Here is a 23177-nt window from a genome sequence, read left to right as displayed (position 1 = left end):
CTCCTCCCGCGGAGCACTGTGGGGTGGGCGTGGCGGCGCCGACGCACCGCTGAGTTAGCGGGCTAACGGTTGCCGAGGCAACGGCAGGGAGGTTGGCGGGCGGGGAGGAGGGGTGCGGGAGCGGGCCCGGGGCAGGGCTCCGGCGCCCACCCTCCCGCTGACGGCCGGGCGCCCGGCGGCGATGGCGGCGGAGGCGAGCGAGGAGTGGCTGCACCGGCTGGCGGGGACGGGCCCGGAGGAGGAGGCCGGCGGCCTGGTCCTGCGGGGCCGGAGCGCCGCCGCCGAGCAGCACGTCTTCAAGGCGCCGGCCCCGCGGGCCTCCTTGCTGGGCCTGGACGTGTTGGCGGCTCGGAAGCGGCGGGAGCGGGAGGACGAGGCGGCCGCCGGCGGGAAGCGGTCCCGGGTCTCCTCCTACAAGGACTGGGAGGAGGGCCGCGACGAGGCGGGCAGCCCCGAGGAGGAGGAGGAGGAGGAGGAGGAGAGCGATCGGAGCAGCCGGAGCGGCCGCAGGGACAGGTGGGGTCAGCCTGGGGGCTCCCGGTGCTGGCACCGAGGGCTTTGCAGCCGCTGCGTCCGCCGCGGGGGAAGGAGCGTGGGTGTGGGCCGCGTCTGTGGGGATACAGCCAGGGCCGGGGCCTCCTGGGTGGTGGGGAGGCCTGGAGGTCTCCTCAGGGAAGGGCTGTGGGGCACTGGTGTTGGGCTGCGGAGTCTGAGAAGGGCTCGTTCCCCGGTGCCCTCCCTGAGGCGTGCGGGCAGGAGCGCGTTTGGGTGCTGGCGGGCCTGCAGGCAGCAGCCACCCCCTTGTGAGGGCATCTGCTTCGGCGTGCCTGGAGGCCGAGGCCAGCTCAGGGGTGCGCGCCTCTGAGAGCATCGGCAGGGCTGGTGGGCGGTTAGCGAAGGGTGGAGAGAGCGCCTGTAACCGTGAGCTTCTGCTGTGGCAGCGCGGGGAACTAGGCTTGTGTGGGGCGAGTCAAAGGCCAGCTGTTCCTCAGCACTGCTGAGCTTTTCTTCTCTCTGCTCTGCTTTTCCAGGCATTACCGCTCTGTCCACGTGGAAACGCCTTCCTACACAGGGGGTGTCAGCGAGGAGTTCTGGGAACGCAGCCGGCAGCGGGAGAGGGAGCGTCGGGAGCACGGTGTCTTTGCCTCCTCCAAGGAGGAGAAGGAGCGAAAGAAGGAACGCGGTAGTGATCGGGACCACGGTCGTAAACGGGACCGAGGTAACTGCTCAGAGCCCTTTGTGACTCTTCCTGCGTAGGCTTGGGGCTGGTCCCTCAGCCTGTTTGCAGTCCTTAGCTGATGCTCGTGGTGTTTTGTGCAGCAGACTCGGGAAGCCCATTTGTGCGCTGGGCGCCTGACCTCATGTTCTTTTCACAGAGGAGCGGGACCGGAGTCGTCACAGCAGCAGATCAGAGAGAGATGGTTCTTCAGAGCGGAGCAGCAGGAGGAGCGAACCGGAGAGCCCCAGGCATCGGCCCAAAGGTAGGAGTGGGACCTGCGGAGTTCTCGTGTGAGAGCTGACAGAAAGGGGCTTGGTCTTTTTTTTTTTTCTTTGTTTCTTCCTGTTTTTTTTTCAGGATGCATGTGGGTAGAAAAGCCTGTAGCTTTGAGGGTTTGTGGTTAGGGCAAGTGTCAAACTCCTAGTTTGAGCGGGGTCTGGGAGCACTTTGCCAGCCCTGTGTGTGAAAGTCTGGCTGGTCTCTGCGTAGCGGGATCTGTTCTGGGTCAGTGTGACAGAGATGGGGTCCTTTGGCAGTTTTCCCTGGAATCGCTGGGTCGGCACCCTCTCTTTGAGGGAGGGCAGATGGGTGGTACCCTCTCTCCATGCTCCTTGCTGGAAGGTGTACGGCGGCTCCAGGTGCTGGCGGTCACTGTTTGAACACTGGGTGTCAAACCTCCTCTGCTCTGCTAGATGCAGCTACTCCGTCTCGCTCCGGCTGGGAGGAAGATGATGGTGGCTCCAGCAGTGCCCGCCGCTCACAGTGGGAATCTCCCTCGCCCACGCCTTCCTACCGGGACTCAGAGCGCAGCCACCGGGCATCGTCGCTGCGGGACACGGACCGGAGAGACCGGGACAGGTATCAGTGCCGGGGGCTGCGCCTGTGAGCGTTTTTGCTGCAGAAAGGGGAGGGTGTGTGTAAGAGCAGCGCCTGACTGTGCCCACCGGTTCCTCCCTCGCGCTGTTTCTTCAGGTCTGTGAGGAGCAGGTACGCGGACAAGACGCCGTTGCCCACCCCGTCGTACAAATACAACGAGTGGGCTGATGACCGCAGACACCTGGGGGCCACGCCACGGCTGTCCAGAGGGAGAGGTGAGGAGCTCGGGCTGAGCTGCCCAGGCTGGGCAGTGGCGGAATCCCCCTCCCCTGCGCCGCGCAGGGTCAGGCTCTGCGGGGTTTCCTCTGGACCGGCAGCCAGGCCGGTGTCCGGACTGAGCAGCTCACCCCCCGCCCCCAGGGCAGCGTGCGGACGGGGAGGAGGGCATTGCCTTTGAGACGGAGGAGGAGCGACAGCAGTGGGAGGATGACCAGCGGGTGAGAGCTCGAAGGCGGGCAAGGAGCGGGTTAGGTGGCGGGCTGGGGGCTGCCGGGCTGGGCTGGGCAGGCCGCGGGGCCACCACTAGTCAGCGGGATGGGGGGCAGCGGGAGGTCCTGGCCCCAGCGGGATGAGGGCTGGCGGAGCTCAGGGCAGCCCTCTCCCCCCCTAGCAAGCTGACCGGGACTGGTACATGATGGACGAGGGCTACGACGAGTTTCACAACCCCTTGGCCTCCTCCTCCGAGGAGTACGTGAAGAAGCGGGAGCAGCACTTGCACAAGCAGAGGCAGAAGCGCATCTCGGCACAGCGGCGGCAGATCAATGAGGTGGGGGCGAGGTGCGGGGTCGGCTGCTCCGAACGTGCGGGCGCTGCTCGTTTTGCTGCCCCTCGAGACACCCTGTTGCTTCCGGTTACTGGAGGCTAGAGCCCTCCGTTTCATCCTGTTGTCAGTGCCCGGCCCAGACCTGAGCTCAGTCTCCTGGTGTCATCTTTTGGGCTTTCCGTGGGGCTTCTATGTATTTTCTGATAGGTTGTTTCCTGCAGGATAACGAGCGCTGGGAGACAAATCGCATGCTGACCAGTGGCGTGGTTCATCGGATTGAAGTGGGCGAAGATTTTGAGGAGGACAACTCAGCCAAAGTGCATCTGTTGGTGCACAACCTGGTGCCCCCTTTCCTAGATGGAAGGATTGTCTTCACCAAGCAGGTAGAGGCTGTGGCTGGCGGGACTGACGGCAGGGAGCCCTGCGAGTGCGAGCTCCCTGTGCTGACGCAGTGCTTCTTTCCTCTAGCCAGAGCCAGTCATCCCTGTCAAGGATGCCACCTCGGATTTGGCCATCATAGCCCGGAAAGGCAGCCAACTGGTGCGCAAGCACAGGGAGCAAAAGGAGCGTAAGAGGGTATGCTGCGACCTTTTGGCTTACTACCCCACTGTACGTGCTGCGTAGTGCCCCACAGCATTTGTCTGGACGTTGCAGAACAGAGGCTGTGGCGGTGATCAGGCTAAGGCATTCCTATTGTTGTGAGCGGGGAAATCCTGGCAGCCGAGCTCGTTGCGTGGTCTCGTAAGCAGCTGCTGTGATGTGATTTCCTTGGGCACTGCCTGGGACATGAATCACTGTGCGCTTGTGCAGAGGACTCTGATGCAAAGGACTTTGGGACCATGGGAGGGGAGAGCAGGTGGAAGAGCGCAAGGTAGCTTAGGACAGTCAGCAGTCAGTGCGGTGGCAGAACGTATCTTGTTGTGTCTCAGCAAAAGAGGTTTTTGTAGTTTTTGGGGGTGTTTTCTAGGGACTTTCTCTAAAGCTTCTGTGGTAGCTGTGGGGAAAGCACAGATGTGTTCCTTGTAAATTGAAACTGAGTGGATTTGAGCTACGTATGCTACGAGCGGAATGAAGGCAGAAGCTAAACTGCTGTCAGAGGCGAGATCAAACAGGAAGGTGGGAGAGAGGCCTGTGACCACCTGCCAAGGGCAGGAAGATCACCTCTGGTTCAGATTCGTGTAGATCTAAGTTCAAATTTAGTGGAAGGATCGGCAGCTGGAACCGTTTTTTTCAGAGGCGGTTGGTCGTCCTGTGCCTGTAGTCTCTGTATCCAGACCAGTGTCTCAAAGCTCTGCTCCGGTTCACTTGGAAGTGGGGGACTTGATGTAGGAACGGGGTTGGTAGTGCATTCTGCGTCGTAGCACTGGGGAATTGTGGGGCTAATACACTAAAGACTGGAGAAGAAAGATTTGTCGGTGCTTGGCTTGCTGTGGCAAAGTTACACTGCTCTCTGTCCTTCCAGGCTCAGCATAAGCACTGGGAGCTGGCAGGCACGAAGCTGGGAGACATTATGGGGATCAAGAAAGAGGAGGAAAAGGACGAGATGGTGGCAGAAGATGGCAAAGTGGATTACAAGTAGGAACTTCCTTTGAATTGGTCCTGCTCAGGCAGTGACGGGGGTTGTAGGCGTAGCAAGGTGTGTGGAGAGGCGGTTTCAGGACTTCTGCTGTTTCCTTAGGGCTGAGCAGAAGTTTGCCGAACACGTGAAAGAAAAAAGCGAAGCCAGCAGCGAGTTCGCCAAGAAGAAATCCATCCTGGAGCAGAGACAGTATCTGCCCATCTTTGCTGTGCGGCAGGAGCTGCTCTCCATCCTCAGGTATGGCTGCTAGGGAGCCAGCCGTAGAGCATCCCCAGGGCACTGGCCTACATCTCAGGAACCTGACTGAGAAATTCTCCGAGATACCTGGCCCCTTCAGAAGCTGTACCCTCAGGAAACAAAGCCCGTCGCTTTGTGCGGTCGGTGGCAGCTCTCCTGCCCCAGCAGGACAACGCTTGGGTGGCCAGCCGGGGCTGTGAACGCAAAAGCCCTTCTTCGTGGTGTATGAAGAAATGATTTTTTGCCTTTCTGCAGAGACAACAGCATTGTGATTGTGGTGGGGGAGACGGGGAGCGGGAAGACGACGCAGCTGACGCAGTACCTCCACGAGGATGGCTACACAGACTATGGCATGATCGGCTGCACCCAGCCCCGCAGAGTGGCGGCCATGTCGGTTGCCAAGCGGGTCAGTGAAGAGATGGGGGTGCGCCTGGGAGAGGAGGTGAGCCTGGCAGCGGGTGCAGGGGTGTTGCCTGATGGCGGTGAGTGCCTGGGGCTGTGGGAATACCGGCTGGAATCTCTGTGCCCTCCCAGGTGGGCTATGCCATCCGCTTTGAGGACTGCACGTCTGAGAGCACAGTGATCAAGTACATGACAGACGGGATCCTGCTTCGCGAGTCGCTGCGAGAGGCTGACCTGGACAACTACAGTGCTATCATCATGGATGAGGCCCACGAGCGCTCGCTCAATACGGACGTGCTCTTTGGCCTGCTTCGGGAGGTGCGTGTGAGCCTGGACGAGAGGGCAGCAGCGCAGGGAACACGAGCTGGGCTTAAAGCAGAGGATTGGCAGGGACAACGCTTCCCTCCCAGGCCTGGGAGAGGGAAGGAGAGGTGCCATGTCTCTGCGCTTGCTGCTCCAGCCTCCTGGTCCCTGGTTCTGGGGAACTGAATCTTCCCTGGTGCCTAAGTTCTGCCTGAGGCTTGCTGGCTGACTGTCAGAAACTCTAGGTACAGAGAGCTTTGCTGGCTTGAGGCTTCCTGGACTGAGGTCGGCTGGTCTGCTGAACTGCACAGCTCGTACAGCGTCTGCGTTCCCTGGCACTGGTGGCCAGTGCCTCTAGAGTACAGCAGGAGCTCTGTCCTGTGCTGTTGTCTCAGTAGTAACAGAAGCAGTCTGCAGCCCTGCGCAGATGCCCCTTCCTTATTGTTCCTTTTGTCTGCTTTCTAGGTGGTGGCCCGACGCTCGGACCTGAAGCTGATTGTCACCTCGGCCACCATGGATGCCGAGAAATTTGCCTCCTTCTTCGGGAACGTTCCTGTTTTCCACATTCCCGGGCGCACTTTCCCCGTCGATATTCTTTTCAGCAAGGTACGGTTAACGTTGCAGAGGGAAGTTCTGTTGTGACCTGGGTGTACTGTAGTCTGCGGTGGAGAGAAAGGACAGAGGAGGAGCAGCTGTGCTGTGCTGCACTCTTGTGCACAGGACAGGGCAGGTGAGATTGCTGGCATCTGTAACCCGGGCTGTGCCTTTCAGACCCCCCAGGAGGACTACGTGGAGGCTGCGGTGAAACAAGCCCTGCAGGTCCATTTGTCTGGTGCTCCCGGAGACATCCTCGTCTTCATGCCTGGCCAGGAGGACATAGAGGTGAGCTGGAAGGGCAGGCACTGTCTTACCCCTTGTTGTTTTAGTGTTACATTTATACCCCTCCTTGTGTCTAGGTGACCTCAGAGCAAATTGTGGAGCACCTTGAGGAGCTGGAGAAGGCGCCTGCTCTTGCTGTGCTGCCTATCTATTCTCAGCTACCGTCGGACCTGCAGGCCAAGATCTTCCAGAAGGTGCTGACGTGTGCTCTGTGGTGGGAGTGGGGACAAGGGAAACTAGTGCAGGGAAGACGACTGAGCAGGAGTGAGAGGTGCAGGCGTGCCTTTTGTATTGCATGTGGAGGGCGAGGGAAAGCGTGTGTCCCCTCAGCTTCTCAGGAGTCACCCCTGTCTCTCTGGGGTCTCTGTTGCTGCTCTGCGCTCTTCCTCAGCAGTGCAGAGGCCCTTGCCCGGGGATCTGACTGATGTGCGGTGTGCTTGCAGGCTCCGGATGGGGTCAGGAAGTGCATTGTTGCCACCAACATTGCAGAGACCTCACTGACGGTGGACGGCATCATGTTTGTGATTGACTCTGGCTACTGCAAGTTGAAGGTAAGCCAGGATTCCCTCTGCTGTTTATGTCTGTGATCTCTGGGGTTGGGTTGAGGGAGTTCTGTTGTAGCGACCCAGCCTTCCTCTTCCTTCAGTCTGCTCTTCTTGTGCCCTGCAGGTTTTCAACCCCCGTATCGGCATGGATGCACTGCAGATCTACCCCATCAGCCAAGCCAATGCCAATCAGAGGGCGGGCCGAGCTGGCCGAACGGGCCCAGGCCACTGCTTCAGGTAGGCACGTCACCGGTGTTCCCGTTTCTGTGGTGTCTGCACCTTGGCATCAGGTTATATTTATCTTTTTCCTCACTGGAGCTGTTTGTTGTCTTGAACTTCTTGGGGTGGTGAGGGCAGTACGCAGGCCTTGAGGCCTTCTCTTTTGGACCCAGTGCCTCTGCGGAGGAAAGGATACGCTGCAGTTTCTTCCCTTGCCTGTCTTCACTCGTGGCCGTTGCACCCTTGACGCTGTCAGGACAACAGCCAAGCCAAAGGCAGCTTTCTCAAGGCTTTGCTTTGAGACTGGTCTGCGCCCAGGGAAGGGCCGTGCTGGAGAGGCTGTATGGCACCCTGACGTGCTGGGGAGGCCACGCTTCGGCCAGGGCAGAGGTTCCTCCCTGGGGTCCTGCGGACTGGGCTGGCTGCGTGTGCAGTTGCTGCCCCGTGCCGTGCTTGGCTGCGTTGGGCAACGAACGGCTGGTGAGTCAGCCAGGAGCAGTGCTCGGAACGGGAGGAGGAGCACGCTCTTGGCATCTGTTCCCCAGGCTCTACACCCAGAGCGCCTACAAGAACGAGCTGCTGACAACCACGGTGCCCGAGATCCAGCGCACCAACCTTGCCAACGTGGTGCTTTTGCTCAAGTCCCTGGGTGTGCAGGACCTGCTGCAGTTCCACTTCATGGATCCGCCCCCCGAGGACAACATGCTGAACTCCATGTACCAGCTGTGGATCCTGGGGGCCCTGGATAACACAGGTATCTGCTGCGGGGGCGAGGTGTCAGCCCGTGGAACTGGGACCTGCCCAGCTGCTGATCCCTGTGCTGTTCTGCAGGTGGTCTGACCGCAACAGGACGCCTCATGGTGGAGTTCCCACTGGATCCCGCGCTCTCCAAAATGCTCATTGTCTCCTGCGACATGGGTTGCAGCTCTGAGATCTTGCTGATTGTCTCCATGTTGTCTGTGCCTGCCATCTTTTATCGGCCTAAGGTACCGGTTTGCTCTTTCAGCAGTTTGGGGCCTTCCCCTGCCCTGCCCTTTGACTAACCTGTGTTCTTTGCTCGCCCTTCAGGGCCGAGAGGAGGAGAGCGACCAAGTGCGGGAGAAATTTGCTGTTCCAGAGAGCGATCACTTGAGTTACCTGAATGTTTACCTGCAGTGGAAGAACAACAGCTATTCTACGCTGTGGTGCAACCAGCACTTCATCCATGCCAAGGCCATGCGGAAGGTGAGGCTGTGGCGGCGAGGCTGGGGGAGGGAGCCTGATGGCGGGGACGGATCCGACTGCCACGGGTCTTTGCAGGTGCGGGAGGTGCGTGCCCAGCTCAAGGACATTATGGTGCAGCAGCGGATGAGCCTGGCATCCTGTGGTACGGACTGGGATGTTGTCAGGAAGTGCATCTGTGCTGCGTATTTCCATCAAGCTGCAAAGCTGAAGGTGAGAGGCGTCTGTGCTGGCCTGGGGGCTGCGAGGCCCTGTCTAGGAACAGGTGGGCTAAGCACGCTTCTCTTGGCAGGGCATCGGGGAGTACGTGAACATCCGCACAGGCATGCCCTGCCACCTGCACCCCACGAGCTCTCTGTTTGGCATGGGCTACACACCAGACTACATCGTGTATCACGAGCTGGTCATGACCACCAAGGTGAGCGTGAGCTGAGGGCTGGCAGGAGGGGTGAGGAGCGCTCTGAGGGAGGTGGAAGGGCGTTACTGTGACACCAGGATCTGTCAGAAGAGCAGTTCTCAGCCTTTCTCTTCTGTACCAGCTAGGCATGTCTGTGTCATCTGCAGAGTCTTTGTTTGTCCCTTTCCCAATACTTTTTCCTGGCCTAGGTGAGACGTACTTGAACTTTTTTGTGGTCTCCCCAAGCCCAGCCCGTGGCAGCTTCTGAGGGCAGGAGGAATTGTCTGGAAGGGGCATAGTCCCAGGCCGAGAAGTGCCATCAGCAAGTGGGGGAGGGAGGGAGCTGCCGTGGCTCTGAAAATGGTGCCCAGGTGCTGAGAAAGCCATCCTGCTCCCCTGGTTTTTCCTTCTGTCCCTGCAGGAATACATGCAGTGTGTCACTGCTGTGGATGGAGAGTGGCTGGCAGAGCTGGGCCCCATGTTCTACAGCATCAAACACGCTGGCAAGTCACGCCAGGTCAGTCTCCTGTCCAGGCCGAGCTGGCAGACAGCGGGCTCACTGCACGTGTGTTCTAGTGTAGCGCGTGTTTGTGTTTTCACGTGGAGGGCCTGCAGAGAGTCTGCTGCTGGCCAGCCCTCTGCCTGTCCCTGACCTGCTGCTGCCTTGCTCCAGGAGAACCGCCGCCGTGCCAAGGAGGAGGTGTCTGCCATGGAGGAAGAGATGGCTTTGGCTGAGGAGCAGCTGCGTGCTCGCCGGGAAGAGCAGGAGCGCCGTAACCCGCTGGGCAGCGCGAGGTAGGTGCTGGCCCCGCCTGCCCAGGGGTTGTCTGCTTGAGAGCAGGCGCAGGGAGCTGCGGGGAGGATCCCAGCTTCCCCGCGGGTGTTCTGGTGCAGGGAAAGGTTGCGTATTCCAGGCATCACCCTTGTCCTTTCCTGGCAGATCTACTAAAATCTACACCCCTGGGCGCAAGGAGCAGGGGGAGCGCCTGACACCACGACACACCCCAGCCCGCTTTGGCCTCTAAGAAGGCAGTGCCCGTTGCTTCGAGGCTTGAAGACTTCCACCAGCGGCCGAGTCTTCGGACAGTGCCCAGCTCCCCTGGTCACTCTACTCCATGAGGTGCTCTACAGCGGACCCAGGAAGGCCATGGTGCTTGGCCCTAATTTTGCTACAAAACAGAAAGAATTTTATTTTTTTAAAAGTTGTCAGCTGAATCCTTGCTACGTTTTGCGCTGCTGCTTGTCCTGGAGGCGAGTGCTGGGTGGAGGCAGGCGTGCAGATTCATGCAGGGCTGGTACTGTCAGGTGGTTCCCCTGTAGAGCCCGGGACAAAGCACAGAATTACCCTGCCCTAGAGGATGAAGACGGTCTGTCCCAGCAGCTCTCCCACCACCCGTGGCCTGGCTGGCGCCCAGCTGTCCCTGAGGGCTAGTTTAGGGAGAAGATGATGTTCAGCCCTGCTGCTGCCAGACCCACAGCCTCCTCCCTCGGTGGCCTGGGATCTGCAGCACACTGTCCCTGCCCTGTCCTCTCCACCTCTGCCCTGCCTCTGGGCCAGCATCTGTCATTCCCTGGTGCTAGGGGCCCAGCCGTGCTCCTGCCCTTGGGCTGTGGTGCTGCCTGTTCCTGTCCTGCACCTGGGCCGTGGCCCTGCTGAGCTCTTCCCTGAGGAAAGCCGGATCCACCTTGCAACCAACCAGCTCCTCTTCTCGCACAGCCAGAGCTCGCTCTCTGTCCTGCTGTAGCTGCTGCCAGTGCTGGGCTCGGCTGCTCAGCTCCTGCAGCCTGTCCTGGAGGGCCTGGACCTGCCGGTGGCACAGAGAGGCGATGGGAGAGAGAGCACCCGAGCACAGCTCCGGTGCGCTGTGGGAAGGCTGGGGACACGCTTACCCGCTGCTCGCTCTGCTCCTGGGACCCCCGCAGCTTCCTCAGCTCCCAGTAAATCTGCTGCCTCTGCTCCTCGTAGGCTGCAGTCTTCTCCTGCTGCTTGGCTTGCTCTTGCTGGGCTTGGGCCAGCTCTGCCTGCAGGGCTGCCATGTCCTGCGCCTGCATGTGAAGCTGTGGGGCAGGGAGGGTGGCTGGCTGAGCCGGGGGCAGGCTGGGGCTCTGGCAGCTGGGAAGGGCTCTCTGCAGCGCTCTGCTGCTCTGGCACTGAGGGCTGCGTGGTGGCTGGCTGTGTCTTGGGGCTGTCCCATCCCTGCCCTCACCTGCTGCCAGGCCTCTGCCAGGTGCTTTCTGTTGGAGGCCATTTCTCACTGCAGGGCTCTGATGGTCTTGTTGACTCTGCTGAGCTGCTGCAGCCATCGCTGCTCCCGGGCCCGGCTGGCTCCCAGCTCCTCCTGCAGCTGAGCCAGGCTGTGCTGCAGGCCCTGGCTCCGCTCCTCCTGTGCCCACATCTGCAGAGAAGGAGATGCGTTAGCGGGGGCTGCATGGCTGTGCTGGTGCCGGTTCCTGGCAGAGCGCGGTCCGTGCCCTCTGTCCTGCTGCTGAGCCCAGCTCGCTGCCCGCTCCTGCAGCACAGGCTTTGCTGCAGGGCTCTGTTCTCTCTTCGTCTGTCTGTCCGGGCGTGCTGGGGGGAGCGCGTGCGAGCGGCCGGGCCTGGGCGGGGGTGCCCGTGGGGTCTCTGCAGGGCCTGGTCCGCAGGGCCTGGCGGGGGGGTACTGCCCTCCCCTTCCGGGGGGGTGCGGGGGGCTCTCCCCCTGCTCCCCCGTCCGTGGGGTGGTCCGGCGGCTCTCCCCCTCCTCCCCGTCCGGGCTGTCCCCGGGGGTGTCCCCGCGTCTCCTCCCGGAACCCCGCTCTGCTCCAGCCGCGCCCTCCACGGCCGGAAGTCCTCCCGTGGCCACGTGACCCCCTCCCGTTCCCCTAGGCCGGAAGTCCGCCGAGAGCCCGGCAGCACGCCCTGTACTCTATGGTGGCCGCCAGGCCGATAGGTTGTGGCTGGCGCGTCTATGGTGCGCGTGGCTAGAGCGGCTCCTCCCGCGGAGCACTGTGGGGTGGGCGTGGCGGCGCCGACGCACCGCTGAGTTAGCGGGCTAACGGTTGCCGAGGCAACGGCAGGGAGGTTGGTGGGCGGGGAGGAGGGGTGCGGGAGCGGGCCCGGGGCAGGGCTCCGGCGCCCACCCTCCCGCTGACGGCCGGGCGCCCGGCGGCGATGGCGGCGGAGGCGAGCGAGGAGTGGCTGCACCGGCTGGCGGGGACGGGCCCGGAGGAGGAGGCCGGCGGCCTGGTCCTGCGGGGCCGGAGCGCCGCTGCCGAGCAGCACGTCTTCAAGGCGCCGGCCCCGCGGGCCTCCTTGCTGGGCCTGGACGTGTTGGCGGCTCGGAAGCGGCGGGAGCGGGAGGACGAGGCGGCCGCCGGCGGGAAGCGGTCCCGGGTCTCCTCCTACAAGGACTGGGAGGAGGGCCGCGACGAGGCGGGCAGCCCCGAGGAGGAGGAGGAGGAGGAGGAGGAGGAGGAGGAGAGCGATCGGAGCAGCCGGAGCGGCCGCAGGGACAGGTGGGGTCAGCCTGGGGGCTCCCGGTGCTGGCACCGAGGGCTTTGCAGCCGCTGCGTCCGCCGCGGGGGAAGGAGCGTGGGTGTGGGCCGCGTCTGTGGGGATACAGCCAGGGCCGGGGCCTCCTGGGTGGTGGGGAGGCCTGGAGGTCTCCTCAGGGAAGGGCTGTGGGGCACTGGTGTTGGGCTGCGGAGTCTGAGAAGGGCTCGTTCCCCGGTGCCCTCCCTGAGGCGTGCAGGCAGGAGCGCGTTTGGGTGCTGGCGGGCCTGCAGGCAGCAGCCACCCCCTTGTGAGGGCATCTGCTTCGGCGTGCCTGGAGGCCGAGGCCAGCTCAGGGGTGCGCGCCTCTGAGAGCATCGGCAGGGCTGGTGGGCAGTTAGCGAAGGGTGGAGAGAGCGCCTGTAACCGTGAGCTTCTGCTGTGGCAGCGCGGGGAACTAGGCTTGTGTGGGGCGAGTCAAAGGCCAGCTGTTCCTCAGCACTGCTGAGCTTTTCTTCTCTCTGCTCTGCTTTTCCAGGCATTACCGCTCTGTCCACGTGGAAACGCCTTCCTACACAGGGGGTGTCAGCGAGGAGTTCTGGGAACGCAGCCGGCAGCGGGAGAGGGAGCGTCGGGAGCACGGTGTCTTTGCCTCCTCCAAGGAGGAGAAGGAGCGAAAGAAGGAACGCGGTAGTGATCGGGACCACGGTCGTAAACGGGACCGAGGTAACTGCTCAGAGCCCTTTGTGACTCTTCCTGCGTAGGCTTGGGGCTGGTCCCTCAGCCTGTTTGCAGTCCTTAGCTGATGCTCGTGGTGTTTTGTGCAGCAGACTCGGGAAGCCCATTTGTGCGCTGGGCGCCTGACCTCATGTTCTTTTCACAGAGGAGCGGGACCGGAGTCGTCACAGCAGCAGATCAGAGAGAGATGGTTCTTCAGAGCGGAGCAGCAGGAGGAGCGAACCGGAGAGCCCCAGGCATCGGCCCAAAGGTAGGAGTGGGACCTGCGGAGTTCTCGTGTGAGAGCTGACAGAAAGGGGCTTGGTCTTTTTTTTTTTTCTTTGTTTCTTCCTGTTTTTTTTTCAGGATGCATGTGGGTAGAAAAGCCTGTAGCTTTGAGGGTTTGTGGTTAGGGCAAGTGTCAAACTCCTAGTTTGAGCGGGGTCTGGGAGCACTTTGCCAGCCCTGTGTGTGAAAGTCTGGCTGGTCTCTGCGTAGCGGGATCTGTTCTGGGTCAGTGTGACAGAGATGGGGTCCTTTGGCAGTTTTCCCTGGAATCGCTGGGTCGGCACCCTCTCTTTGAGGGAGGGCAGATGGGTGGTACCCTCTCTCCATGCTCCTTGCTGGAAGGTGTACGGCGGCTCCAGGTGCTGGCGGTCACTGTTTGAACACTGGGTGTCAAACCTCCTCTGCTCTGCTAGATGCAGCTACTCCGTCTCGCTCCGGCTGGGAGGAAGATGATGGTGGCTCCAGCAGTGCCCGCCGCTCACAGTGGGAATCTCCCTCGCCCACGCCTTCCTACCGGGACTCAGAGCGCAGCCACCGGGCATCGTCGCTGCGGGACACGGACCGGAGAGACCGGGACAGGTATCAGTGCCGGGGGCTGCGCCTGTGAGCGTTTTTGCTGCAGAAAGGGGAGGGTGTGTGTAAGAGCAGCGCCTGACTGTGCCCACCGGTTCCTCCCTCGCGCTGTTTCTTCAGGTCTGTGAGGAGCAGGTACGCGGACAAGACGCCGTTGCCCACCCCGTCGTACAAATACAACGAGTGGGCTGATGACCGCAGACACCTGGGGGCCACGCCACGGCTGTCCAGAGGGAGAGGTGAGGAGCTCGGGCTGAGCTGCCCAGGCTGGGCAGTGGCGGAATCCCCCTCCCCTGCGCCGCGCAGGGTCAGGCTCTGCGGGGTTTCCTCTGGACCGGCAGCCAGGCCGGTGTCCGGACTGAGCAGCTCACCCCCCGCCCCCAGGGCAGCGTGCGGACGGGGAGGAGGGCATTGCCTTTGAGACGGAGGAGGAGCGACAGCAGTGGGAGGATGACCAGCGGGTGAGAGCTCGAAGGCGGGCAAGGAGCGGGTTAGGTGGCGGGCTGGGGGCTGCCGGGCTGGGCTGGGCAGGCCGCGGGGCCACCACTAGTCAGCGGGATGGGGGGCAGCGGGAGGTCCTGGCCCCAGCGGGATGAGGGCTGGCGGAGCTCAGGGCAGCCCTCTCCCCCCCTAGCAAGCTGACCGGGACTGGTACATGATGGACGAGGGCTACGACGAGTTTCACAACCCCTTGGCCTCCTCCTCCGAGGAGTACGTGAAGAAGCGGGAGCAGCACTTGCACAAGCAGAGGCAGAAGCGCATCTCGGCACAGCGGCGGCAGATCAATGAGGTGGGGGCGAGGTGCGGGGTCGGCTGCTCCGAACGTGCGGGCGCTGCTCGTTTTGCTGCCCCTCGAGACACCCTGTTGCTTCCGGTTACTGGAGGCTAGAGCCCTCCGTTTCATCCTGTTGTCAGTGCCCGGCCCAGACCTGAGCTCAGTCTCCTGGTGTCATCTTTTGGGCTTTCCGTGGGGCTTCTATGTATTTTCTGATAGGTTGTTTCCTGCAGGATAACGAGCGCTGGGAGACAAATCGCATGCTGACCAGTGGCGTGGTTCATCGGATTGAAGTGGGCGAAGATTTTGAGGAGGACAACTCAGCCAAAGTGCATCTGTTGGTGCACAACCTGGTGCCCCCTTTCCTAGATGGAAGGATTGTCTTCACCAAGCAGGTAGAGGCTGTGGCTGGCGGGACTGACGGCAGGGAGCCCTGCGAGTGCGAGCTCCCTGTGCTGACGCAGTGCTTCTTTCCTCTAGCCAGAGCCAGTCATCCCTGTCAAGGATGCCACCTCGGATTTGGCCATCATAGCCCGGAAAGGCAGCCAACTGGTGCGCAAGCACAGGGAGCAAAAGGAGCGTAAGAGGGTATGCTGCGACCTTTTGGCTTACTACCCCACTGTACGTGCTGCGTAGTGCCCCACAGCATTTGTCTGGACGTTGCAGAACAGAGGCTGTGGCGGTGATCAGGCTAAGGCATTCCTATTGTTGTGAGCGGGGAAATCCTGGCAGCCGAGCTCGTTGCGTGGTCTCGTAAGCAGCTGCTGTGATGTGATTTCCTTGGGCACTGCCTGGGACATGAATCACTGTGCGCTTGTGCAGAGGACTCTGATGCAAAGGACTTTGGGACCATGGGAGGGGAGAGCAGGTGGAAGAGCGCAAGGTAGCTTAGGACAGTCAGCAGTCAGTGCGGTGGCAGAACGTATCTTGTTGTGTCTCAGCAAAAGAGGTTTTTGTAGTTTTTGGGGGTGTTTTCTAGGGACTTTCTCTAAAGCTTCTGTGGTAGCTGTGGGGAAAGCACAGATGTGTTCCTTGTAAATTGAAACTGAGTGGATTTGAGCTACGTATGCTACGAGCGGAATGAAGGCAGAAGCTAAACTGCTGTCAGAGGCGAGATCAAACAGGAAGGTGGGAGAGAGGCCTGTGACCACCTGCCAAGGGCAGGAAGATCACCTCTGGTTCAGATTCGTGTAGATCTAAGTTCAAATTTAGTGGAAGGATCGGCAGCTGGAACCGTTTTTTTCAGAGGCGGTTGGTCGTCCTGTGCCTGTAGTCTCTGTATCCAGACCAGTGTCTCAAAGCTCTGCTCCGGTTCACTTGGAAGTGGGGGACTTGATGTAGGAACGGGGTTGGTAGTGCATTCTGCGTCGTAGCACTGGGGAATTGTGGGGCTAATACACTAAAGACTGGAGAAGAAAGATTTGTCGGTGCTTGCTGTGGCAAAGTTACACTGCTCTCTGTCCTTCCAGGCTCAGCATAAGCACTGGGAGCTGGCAGGCACGAAGCTGGGAGACATTATGGGGATCAAGAAAGAGGAGGAAAAGGACGAGATGGTGGCAGAAGATGGCAAAGTGGATTACAAGTAGGAACTTCCTTTGAATTGGTCCTGCTCAGGCAGTGACGGGGGTTGTAGGCGTAGCAAGGTGTGTGGAGAGGCGGTTTCAGGACTTCTGCTGTTTCCTTAGGGCTGAGCAGAAGTTTGCCGAACACGTGAAAGAAAAAAGCGAAGCCAGCAGCGAGTTCGCCAAGAAGAAATCCATCCTGGAGCAGAGACAGTATCTGCCCATCTTTGCTGTGCGGCAGGAGCTGCTCTCCATCCTCAGGTATGGCTGCTAGGGAGCCAGCCGTAGAGCATCCCCAGGGCACTGGCCTACATCTCAGGAACCTGACTGAGAAATTCTCCGAGATACCTGGCCCCTTCAGAAGCTGTACCCTCAGGAAACAAAGCCCGTCGCTTTGTGCGGTCGGTGGCAGCTCTCCTGCCCCAGCAGGACAACGCTTGGGTGGCCAGCCGGGGCTGTGAACGCAAAAGCCCTTCTTCGTGGTGTATGAAGAAATGATTTTTTGCCTTTCTGCAGAGACAACAGCATTGTGATTGTGGTGGGGGAGACGGGGAGCGGGAAGACGACGCAGCTGACGCAGTACCTCCACGAGGATGGCTACACAGACTATGGCATGATCGGCTGCACCCAGCCCCGCAGAGTGGCGGCCATGTCGGTTGCCAAGCGGGTCAGTGAAGAGATGGGGGTGCGCCTGGGAGAGGAGGTGAGCCTGGCAGCGGGTGCAGGGGTGTTGCCTGATGGCGGTGAGTGCCTGGGGCTGTGGGAATACCGGCTGGAATCTCTGTGCCCTCCCAGGTGGGCTATGCCATCCGCTTTGAGGACTGCACGTCTGAGAGCACAGTGATCAAGTACATGACAGACGGGATCCTGCTTCGCGAGTCGCTGCGAGAGGCTGACCTGGACAACTACAGTGCTATCATCATGGATGAGGCCCACGAGCGCTCGCTCAATACGGACGTGCTCTTTGGCCTGCTTCGGGAGGTGCGTGTGAGCCTGGACGAGAGGGCAGCAGCGCAGGGAACACGAGCTGGGCTTAAAGCAGAGGATTGGCAGGGACAACGCTTCCCTCCCAGGCCTGGGAGAGGGAAGGAGAGGTGCCATGTCTCTGCGCTTGCTGCTCCAGCCTCCTGGTCCCTGGTTCTGGGGAACTGAATCTTCCCTGGTGCCTAAGTTCTGCCTGAGGCTTGCTGGCTGACTGTCAGAAACTCTAGGTACAGAGAGCTTTGCTGGCTTGAGGCTTCCTGGACTGAGGTCGGCTGGTCTGCTGAACTGCACAGCTCGTACAGCGTCTGCGTTCCCTGGCACTGGTGGCCAGTGCCTCTAGAGTACAGCAGGAGCTCTGTCCTGTGCTGTTGTCTCAGTAGTAACAGAAGCAGTCTGCAGCCCTGCGCAGATGCCCCTTCCTTATTGTTCCTTTTGTCTGCTTTCTAGGTGGTGGCCCGACGCTCGGACCTGAAGCTGATTGTCACCTCGGCCACCATGGATGCCGAGAAATTTGCCTCCTTCTTCGGGAACGTTCCTGTTTTCCACATTCCCGGGCGCACTTTCCCCGTCGATATTCTTTTCAGCAAGGTACGGTTAACGTTGCAGAGGGAAGTTCTGTTGTGACCTGGGTGTACTGTAGTCTGCGGTGGAGAGAAAGGACAGAGGAGGAGCAGCTGTGCTGTGCTGCACTCTTGTGCACAGGACAGGGCAGGTGAGATTGCTGGCATCTGTAACCCGGGCTGTGCCTTTCAGACCCCCCAGGAGGACTACGTGGAGGCTGCGGTGAAACAAGCCCTGCAGGTCCATTTGTCTGGTGCTCCCGGAGACATCCTCGTCTTCATGCCTGGCCAGGAGGACATAGAGGTGAGCTGGAAGGGCAGGCACTGTCTTACCCCTTGTTGTTTTAGTGTTACATTTATACCCCTCCTTGTGTCTAGGTGACCTCAGAGCAAATTGTGGAGCACCTTGAGGAGCTGGAGAAGGCGCCTGCTCTTGCTGTGCTGCCTATCTATTCTCAGCTACCGTCGGACCTGCAGGCCAAGATCTTCCAGAAGGTGCTGACGTGTGCTCTGTGGTGGGAGTGGGGACAAGGGAAACTAGTGCAGGGAAGACGACTGAGCAGGAGTGAGAGGTGCAGGCGTGCCTTTTGTATTGCATGTGGAGGGCGAGGGAAAGCGTGTGTCCCCTCAGCTTCTCAGGAGTCACCCCTGTCTCTCTGGGGTCTCTGTTGCTGCTCTGCGCTCTTCCTCAGCAGTGCAGAGGCCCTTGCCCGGGGATCTGACTGATGTGCGGTGTGCTTGCAGGCTCCGGATGGGGTCAGGAAGTGCATTGTTGCCACCAACATTGCAGAGACCTCACTGACGGTGGACGGCATCATGTTTGTGATTGACTCTGGCTACTGCAAGTTGAAGGTAAGCCAGGATTCCCTCTGCTGTTTATGTCTGTGATCTCTGGGGTTGGGTTGAGGGAGTTCTGTTGTAGCGACCCAGCCTTCCTCTTCCTTCAGTCTGCTCTTCTTGTGCCCTGCAGGTTTTCAACCCCCGTATCGGCATGGATGCACTGCAGATCTACCCCATCAGCCAAGCCAATGCCAATCAGAGGGCGGGCCGAGCTGGCCGAACGGGCCCAGGCCACTGCTTCAGGTAGGCACGTCACCGGTGTTCCCGTTTCTGTGGTGTCTGCACCTTGGCATCAGGTTATATTTATCTTTTTCCTCACTGGAGCTGTTTGTTGTCTTGAACTTCTTGGGGTGGTGAGGGCAGTACGCAGGCCTTGAGGCCTTCTCTTTTGGACCCAGTGCCTCTGCGGAGGAAAGGATACGCTGCAGTTTCTTCCCTTGCCTGTCTTCACTCGTGGCCGTTGCACCCTTGACGCTGTCAGGACAACAGCCAAGCCAAAGGCAGCTTTCTCAAGGCTTTGCTTTGAGACTGGTCTGCGCCCAGGGAAGGGCCGTGCTGGAGAGGCTGTATGGCACCCTGACGTGCTGGGGAGGCCACGCTTCGGCCAGGGCAGAGGTTCCTCCCTGGGGTCCTGCGGACTGGGCTGGCTGCGTGTGCAGTTGCTGCCCCGTGCCGTGCTTGGCTGCGTTGGGCAACGAACGGCTGGTGAGTCAGCCAGGAGCAGTGCTCGGAACGGGAGGAGGAGCACGCTCTTGGCATCTGTTCCCCAGGCTCTACACCCAGAGCGCCTACAAGAACGAGCTGCTGACAACCACGGTGCCCGAGATCCAGCGCACCAACCTTGCCAACGTGGTGCTTTTGCTCAAGTCCCTGGGTGTGCAGGACCTGCTGCAGTTCCACTTCATGGATCCGCCCCCCGAGGACAACATGCTGAACTCCATGTACCAGCTGTGGATCCTGGGGGCCCTGGATAACACAGGTATCTGCTGCGGGGGCGAGGTGTCAGCCCGTGGAACTGGGACCTGCCCAGCTGCTGATCCCTGTGCTGTTCTGCAGGTGGTCTGACCGCAACAGGACGCCTCATGGTGGAGTTCCCACTGGATCCCGCGCTCTCCAAAATGCTCATTGTCTCCTGCGACATGGGTTGCAGCTCTGAGATCTTGCTGATTGTCTCCATGTTGTCTGTGCCTGCCATCTTTTATCGGCCTAAGGTACCGGTTTGCTCTTTCAGCAGTTTGGGGCCTTCCCCTGCCCTGCCCTTTGACTAACCTGTGTTCTTTGCTCGCCCTTCAGGGCCGAGAGGAGGAGAGCGACCAAGTGCGGGAGAAATTTGCTGTTCCAGAGAGCGATCACTTGAGTTACCTGAATGTTTACCTGCAGTGGAAGAACAACAGCTATTCTACGCTGTGGTGCAACCAGCACTTCATCCATGCCAAGGCCATGCGGAAGGTGAGGCTGTGGCGGCGAGGCTGGGGGAGGGAGCCTGATGGCGGGGACGGATCCGACTGCCACGGGTCTTTGCAGGTGCGGGAGGTGCGTGCCCAGCTCAAGGACATTATGGTGCAGCAGCGGATGAGCCTGGCATCCTGTGGTACGGACTGGGATGTTGTCAGGAAGTGCATCTGTGCTGCGTATTTCCATCAAGCTGCAAAGCTGAAGGTGAGAGGCGTCTGTGCTGGCCTGGGGGCTGCGAGGCCCTGTCTAGGAACAGGTGGGCTAAGCACGCTTCTCTTGGCAGGGCATCGGGGAGTACGTGAACATCCGCACAGGCATGCCCTGCCACCTGCACCCCACGAGCTCTCTGTTTGGCATGGGCTACACACCAGACTACATCGTGTATCACGAGCTGGTCATGACCACCAAGGTGAGCGTGAGCTGAGGGCTGGCAGGAGGGGTGAGGAGCGCTCTGAGGGAGGTGGAAGGGCGTTGCTGTGACGCCAGGATCTGTCAGAAGAGCAGTTCTCAGCCTTTCTCTTCTGTACCAGCTAGGCATGTCTGTGTCATCTGCAGAGTCTTTGTTTGTCCCTTTCCCAATACTTTTTCCTGGCCTAGGTGAGACGTACTTGAACTTTTTTGTGGTCTCCCCAAGCCCAGCCCGTGGCAGCTTCTGAGGGCAGGAGGAATTGTCTGGAAGGGGCATAGTCCCAGGCCGAGAAGTGCCATCAGCAAGTGGGGGAGGGAGGGAGCTGCCGTGGCTCTGAAAATGGTGCCCAGGTGCTGAGAAAGCCATCCTGCTCCCCTGGTTTTTCCTTCTGTCCCTGCAGGAATACATGCAGTGTGTCACTGCTGTGGATGGAGAGTGGCTGGCAGAGCTGGGCCCCATGTTCTACAGCATCAAACACGCTGGCAAGTCACGCCAGGTCAGTCTCCTGTCCAGGCCGAGCTGGCAGACAGCGGGCTCACTGCACGTGTGTTCTAGTGCAGTGCGTGTTTGTGTTTTCACGTGGAGGGCCTGCAGAGAGTCTGCTGCTGGCCAGCCCTCTGCCTGTCCCTGACCTGCTGCTGCCTTGCTCCAGGAGAACCGCCGCCGTGCCAAGGAGGAGGTGTCTGCCATGGAGGAAGAGATGGCTTTGGCTGAGGAGCAGCTGCGTGCTCGCCGGGAAGAGCAGGAGCGCCGTAACCCGCTGGGCAGCGCGAGGTAGGTGCTGGCCCCGCCTGCCCAGGGGTTGTCTGCTTGAGAGCAGGCGCAGGGAGCTGCGGGGAGGATCCCAGCTTCCCCGCGGGTGTTCTGGTGCAGGGAAAGGTTGCGTATTCCAGGCATCACCCTTGTCCTTTCCTGGCAGATCTACTAAAATCTACACCCCTGGGCGCAAGGAGCAGGGGGAGCGCCTGACACCACGACACACCCCAGCCCGCTTTGGCCTCTAAGAAGGCAGTGCCCGTTGCTTCGAGGCTTGAAGACTTCCACCAGCGGCCGAGTCTTCGGAGAGTGCCCAGCTCCCCTGGTCACTCTACTCCATGAGGTGCTCTACAGCGGACCCAGGAAGGCCATGGTGCTTGGCCCTAATTTTGCTACAGAACAGAAAGAATTTTATTTTTTTAAAAGTTGTCAGCCGAATCCTTGCTACGTTTTGCGCTGCTGCTTGTCCTGGAGGCGAGTGCTGGGTGGAGGCAGGCGTGCAGATTCATGCAGGGCTGGTACTGTCAGGTGGTTCCCCTGTAGAGCCCGGGACAAAGCACAGAATTACCCTGCCCTAGAGGATGAAGACTGTCTGTCCCAGCAGCTCTCCCACCACCCGTGGCCTGGCTGGCGCCCAGCTGTCCCTGAGGGCTAGTTCAGGGAGAAGATGATGTTCAGCCCTGCTGCTGCCAGACCCACAGCCTCCTCCCTCGGTGGCCTGGGATCTGCAGCACACTGTCCCTGCCCTGTCCTCTCCACCTCTGCCCTGCCTCTGGGCCAGCATCTGTCGTTCCCTGGTGCTAGGGGCCCAGCCGTGCTCCTGCCCTTGGGCTGTGGTGCTGCCTGTTCCTGTCCTGCACCTGGGCTGTGGCCCTGCTGAGATCTTCCCTGAGGAAAGCCAGATCCACCTTGCAACCAACCAGCTCCTCTTCTCGCACAGCCAGAGCTTGCTCTCTGTCCTGCTGTAGCTGCTGCCAGTGCTGGGCTCGGCTGCTCAGCTCCTGCAGCCTGTCCTGGACGGCCTGGACCTGTCGGTGGCAGAGAGGCGATGGGAGAGAGAGCACCCGAGCACAGCTCCGGTGCGCTGTGGGAAGGCTGGGGACATGCTTACCCGCTGCTCGCTCTGCTCCTGGGACCCCTGCAGCTTCCTCAGCTCCCAGTAAATCTGCTGCCTCTGCTCCTCGTAGGCTGCAGTCTTCTCCTGCTGCTTGGCTTGCTCTTGCTGGGCTTGGGCCAGCTCTGCCTGCAGGGCTGCCATGTCCTGCGCCTGCATGTGAAGCTGTGGGGCAGGGAGGGTGGCTGGCTGAGCCGGGGGCAGGCTGGGGCTCTGGCAGCTGGGAAGGGCTCTCTGCAGCGCTCTGCTGCTCTGGCACTGAGGGCTGCGTGGTGGCTGGCTGTGTCTTGGGGCTGTCCCATCCCTGCCCTCACCTGCTGCCAGGCCTCTGCCAGGTGCTTTCTGTTGGAGGAAATTTCTCACTGCAGGGCTCTGATGGTCTTGTTGACTCTGCTGAGCTGCTGCAGCCATCGCTGCTCCCGGGCCCGGCTGGCTCCCAGCTCCTCCTGCAGCTGAGCCAGGCTGTGCTGCAGGCCCTGGCTCCACTCCTGCCCTGCCCGCATCTGCAGAGAAGGAGATGCGTTAGCGGGGGCTGCATGGCTGTGCTGGTGCCGGTTCCTGGCAGAGCGCGGTCTGTGCCCTCTGTCCTGCTGCTGAGCCCAGCTCGCTGCCCGCTCCTGCAGCACAGGCTTTGCTGCAGGGCTCTGTTCTCTCTTCGTCTGTCTGTCCGGGCGTGCTGGGGGGAGCGCGTGCGAGCGGCCGGGCCTGGGCGGGGGTGCCCGTGGGGTCTCTGCAGGGCCTGGTCCGCAGGGCCTGGCGGGGGGGTACTGCCCTCCCCTTCCGGGGGGGTGCGGGGGGCTCTCCCCCTGCTCCCCCGTCCGTGGGGTGGTCCGGCGGCTCTCCCCCTCCTCCCCGTCCGGGCTGTCCCCGGGGGTGTCCCCGCGTCTCCTCCCGGAACCCCGCTCTGCTCCAGCCGCGCCCTCCACGGCCGGAAGTCCTCCCGTGGCCACGTGACCCCCTCCCGTTCCCCTAGGCCGGAAGTCCGCCGAGAGCCCGGCAGCACGCCCTGTACTCTATGGTGGCCGCCAGGCC

General features: G+C 61.0%; 4 protein-coding genes across 6 annotated transcripts; 2 read left to right on the top strand and 2 right to left on the bottom strand.

Annotated features, from left to right (window-relative positions):
• The first annotated feature begins 94 nt into the window (after window positions 1-94).
• Window positions 95-9842, top strand: LOC142362828 (pre-mRNA-splicing factor ATP-dependent RNA helicase PRP16-like). The gene is made up of 26 exons (XM_075433509.1): window positions 95-516; window positions 1032-1219; window positions 1377-1481; window positions 1912-2077; window positions 2192-2310; window positions 2456-2532; window positions 2706-2861; window positions 3080-3241; window positions 3327-3434; window positions 4321-4433; window positions 4537-4674; window positions 4930-5116; window positions 5209-5394; window positions 5845-5985; window positions 6151-6261; window positions 6336-6452; window positions 6702-6809; window positions 6928-7040; window positions 7568-7776; window positions 7854-8008; window positions 8091-8246; window positions 8322-8456; window positions 8536-8661; window positions 9062-9157; window positions 9314-9435; window positions 9581-9842. Exons 1-26 carry the CDS (start codon window positions 182-184, stop codon window positions 9663-9665), a joined length of 3714 nt encoding a protein of 1237 aa, XP_075289624.1. The 5' UTR covers window positions 95-181; the 3' UTR covers window positions 9666-9842.
• Window positions 9784-11452, bottom strand: LOC142362829 (polyamine-modulated factor 1-binding protein 1-like). 2 transcript variants are annotated; one of them, XM_075433512.1, is made up of 4 exons: window positions 10848-11452; window positions 10531-10698; window positions 10326-10445; window positions 9784-9954 (listed from the first exon to the last, which is right to left on the bottom strand). In XM_075433512.1, the coding sequence occupies exons 1-4, from the start codon at window positions 10887-10889 to the stop codon at window positions 9862-9864; spliced, it is 423 nt and encodes a 140-aa protein (XP_075289627.1). In that variant the 5' UTR covers window positions 10890-11452; the 3' UTR covers window positions 9784-9861. The 2 variants fall into 2 exon arrangements, with proteins under 2 accessions (XP_075289627.1, XP_075289626.1); XM_075433511.1 differs by having other exon boundaries at window positions 9863-10445.
• A 267-nt stretch (window positions 11453-11719) lies between these two features.
• LOC142362832 (pre-mRNA-splicing factor ATP-dependent RNA helicase PRP16-like) lies at window positions 11720-21456 on the top strand. The gene is made up of 26 exons (XM_075433523.1): window positions 11720-12135; window positions 12651-12838; window positions 12996-13100; window positions 13531-13696; window positions 13811-13929; window positions 14075-14151; window positions 14325-14480; window positions 14699-14860; window positions 14946-15053; window positions 15935-16047; window positions 16151-16288; window positions 16544-16730; window positions 16823-17008; window positions 17459-17599; window positions 17765-17875; window positions 17950-18066; window positions 18316-18423; window positions 18542-18654; window positions 19182-19390; window positions 19468-19622; window positions 19705-19860; window positions 19936-20070; window positions 20150-20275; window positions 20676-20771; window positions 20928-21049; window positions 21195-21456. The coding sequence occupies exons 1-26, from the start codon at window positions 11792-11794 to the stop codon at window positions 21277-21279; spliced, it is 3723 nt and encodes a 1240-aa protein (XP_075289638.1). The 5' UTR covers window positions 11720-11791; the 3' UTR covers window positions 21280-21456.
• LOC142362833 (uncharacterized) lies at window positions 21433-23063 on the bottom strand. Of its 2 annotated transcripts, XM_075433525.1 has the most exons (3): window positions 22460-23063; window positions 22143-22310; window positions 21433-22059 (listed from the first exon to the last, which is right to left on the bottom strand). In XM_075433525.1, exons 2-3 carry the CDS (start codon window positions 22302-22304, stop codon window positions 21832-21834), a joined length of 390 nt encoding a protein of 129 aa, XP_075289640.1. In that variant the 5' UTR covers window positions 22305-22310; window positions 22460-23063; the 3' UTR covers window positions 21433-21831. The 2 variants fall into 2 exon arrangements, with proteins under 2 accessions (XP_075289640.1, XP_075289639.1); XM_075433524.1 differs by having other exon boundaries at window positions 22143-23063.
• Between the last annotated feature and the right edge of the window lie 114 nt (window positions 23064-23177).

Source organism: Opisthocomus hoazin, chromosome 12 (genome assembly GCF_030867145.1).
Source record: "Opisthocomus hoazin isolate bOpiHoa1 chromosome 12, bOpiHoa1.hap1, whole genome shotgun sequence".
NCBI classification, from domain to species: domain Eukaryota; kingdom Metazoa; phylum Chordata; class Aves; order Opisthocomiformes; family Opisthocomidae; genus Opisthocomus; species Opisthocomus hoazin.
The sequence above is the reverse complement of the archived record's forward strand: the minus strand, read 5'-3'. Positions and strand labels throughout refer to the sequence as shown.